The sequence below is a fragment of the Aplysia californica genome, unplaced genomic scaffold (genome assembly GCF_000002075.1).
Source record: "Aplysia californica isolate F4 #8 unplaced genomic scaffold, AplCal3.0 scaffold00282, whole genome shotgun sequence".
Classification (NCBI taxonomy): domain Eukaryota; kingdom Metazoa; phylum Mollusca; class Gastropoda; order Aplysiida; family Aplysiidae; genus Aplysia; species Aplysia californica.
In genome coordinates this window covers 372435-373801 of record NW_004797552.1, presented here as the reverse complement: position 1 = coordinate 373801, position 1367 = coordinate 372435, and the positions used below count along the sequence as shown (strand labels likewise).

At 44.4% G+C, this 1367-nt stretch overlaps 1 protein-coding gene across 1 annotated transcript in view; it reads left to right on the top strand.

The window, feature by feature from the left end:
- Positions 1 to 1084: 1084 nt before the first annotated feature.
- Positions 1085 to 1367, top strand: part of LOC101862426 (WD repeat-containing protein 64) — a gene marked incomplete at its 5' end in the record, with an annotated part of 37554 nt that continues 37271 nt past the window's right edge. Inside the window, 1 exon segment of the mRNA XM_035970535.1 lies at positions 1085 to 1192. Coding sequence (XP_035826428.1) covers positions 1085 to 1192 — 108 coding nt within the window.

Here is a 1367-nt window from a genome sequence, read left to right as displayed (position 1 = left end):
ATTTCCCCATTAGCAGACTTCCTGTTTCTTTTATGGGTAGAATTGTTGTAAAGTTACCATCCGTCCAGTCGTTACTTGAGACATGTTTCATCCTCTTCTATCAGCATTACGTTACACAGTGGAGATTTGAAGAAAAAGACTATGGTGTGGTTGTAACAAGTTGTTTTTTTCTTTCTCTTAAACACTTCAATGCGGTTTGCAGGACTCTTGACTCGACGTAAAAGCTTTGAATATCTTGCTCTCCCTGGAAAGATAGATGTGTCAAGAGTAGACACAGAGAAACTTATTTGGAAACTGGAACAGACGGGCGATGGGGAAACCCCAGGATAAAGTGAGATTTTCTTTAGAGCATCAGGGTGGAGAAATAAATGGAGAACCATGGTCGCCGATGTATGTCTCAGATCTGGCACTTAGTGATGGTGATAATCCGATTGACTTCGATTTATTTTTAATTGCAGGGCGAGAAAATATAATAGTTTCAACCCCAGTAGTAACTCGGCTTTTTAGATGTCAGATTTATGCTTACGTTGTGATAGGCATTGACACATAGGGCACTCAGTTGCTATCATGCTGGACTGCGGAGCGGATGGCCCTGGTTCAAATCCAAGAAGAGACGTTCTTGGACGCGCGTCGTTTTGTGTAGTTTTCAGTGCTACTGACTGAAGTTGTCGTTAGGCCATTCCCAAATGGGGAGGGGGGGGTATTAACATGTTCTTAAGCACAGTAAAATTGTAAATGGGCTGATTTATCAATGTCATGCTCATACTGTGCCGGAACAACATAGGGGGAACTGCAGCTTTTTCTTTCCTCATCCTTACTATCGTCATTTTTCCTCTACTTCTTTTGTATGTTTGTCACACTCTTGTGACCCGCTATTTCCGGTGTGTCTTGATAGTCGAAGCAGACTTTGTGCTGTTGAGGCTAGAGAGGTGAGCAGAGTAAGCCTGATTCCTTATTTGGACTTCTCTGTTGACATCCGCCCCTTGGCGTTCATATGACCTTTTGCAGTTGCGAGCGCCGTAAAACCTTACTAAAACAAACAAAGCTTATTTGTTTCAATTTTCGTTTAATTACTTTTCCCACAGGTGACAGAAAGCGGCGGGACTCTGTACAAAGTCTCCGCTACATCTCCTCCCTCGACTCCTACATCTCCTGCTCACAGAAAGGAGCGATATCCTTGTGGACTGGACAGGTAGGTGGACTGTGGAGTAACAACGCCCGGCCCTTCCTCCCGCTACCCTAACCGTCTAAAAAAAGCACACAAATAGACACACTCAGAGGTACGCACACACACGCACAAACAAATACACACACTCACACTCACACGCACGCACACGCACACACACACACACACACACACACACACA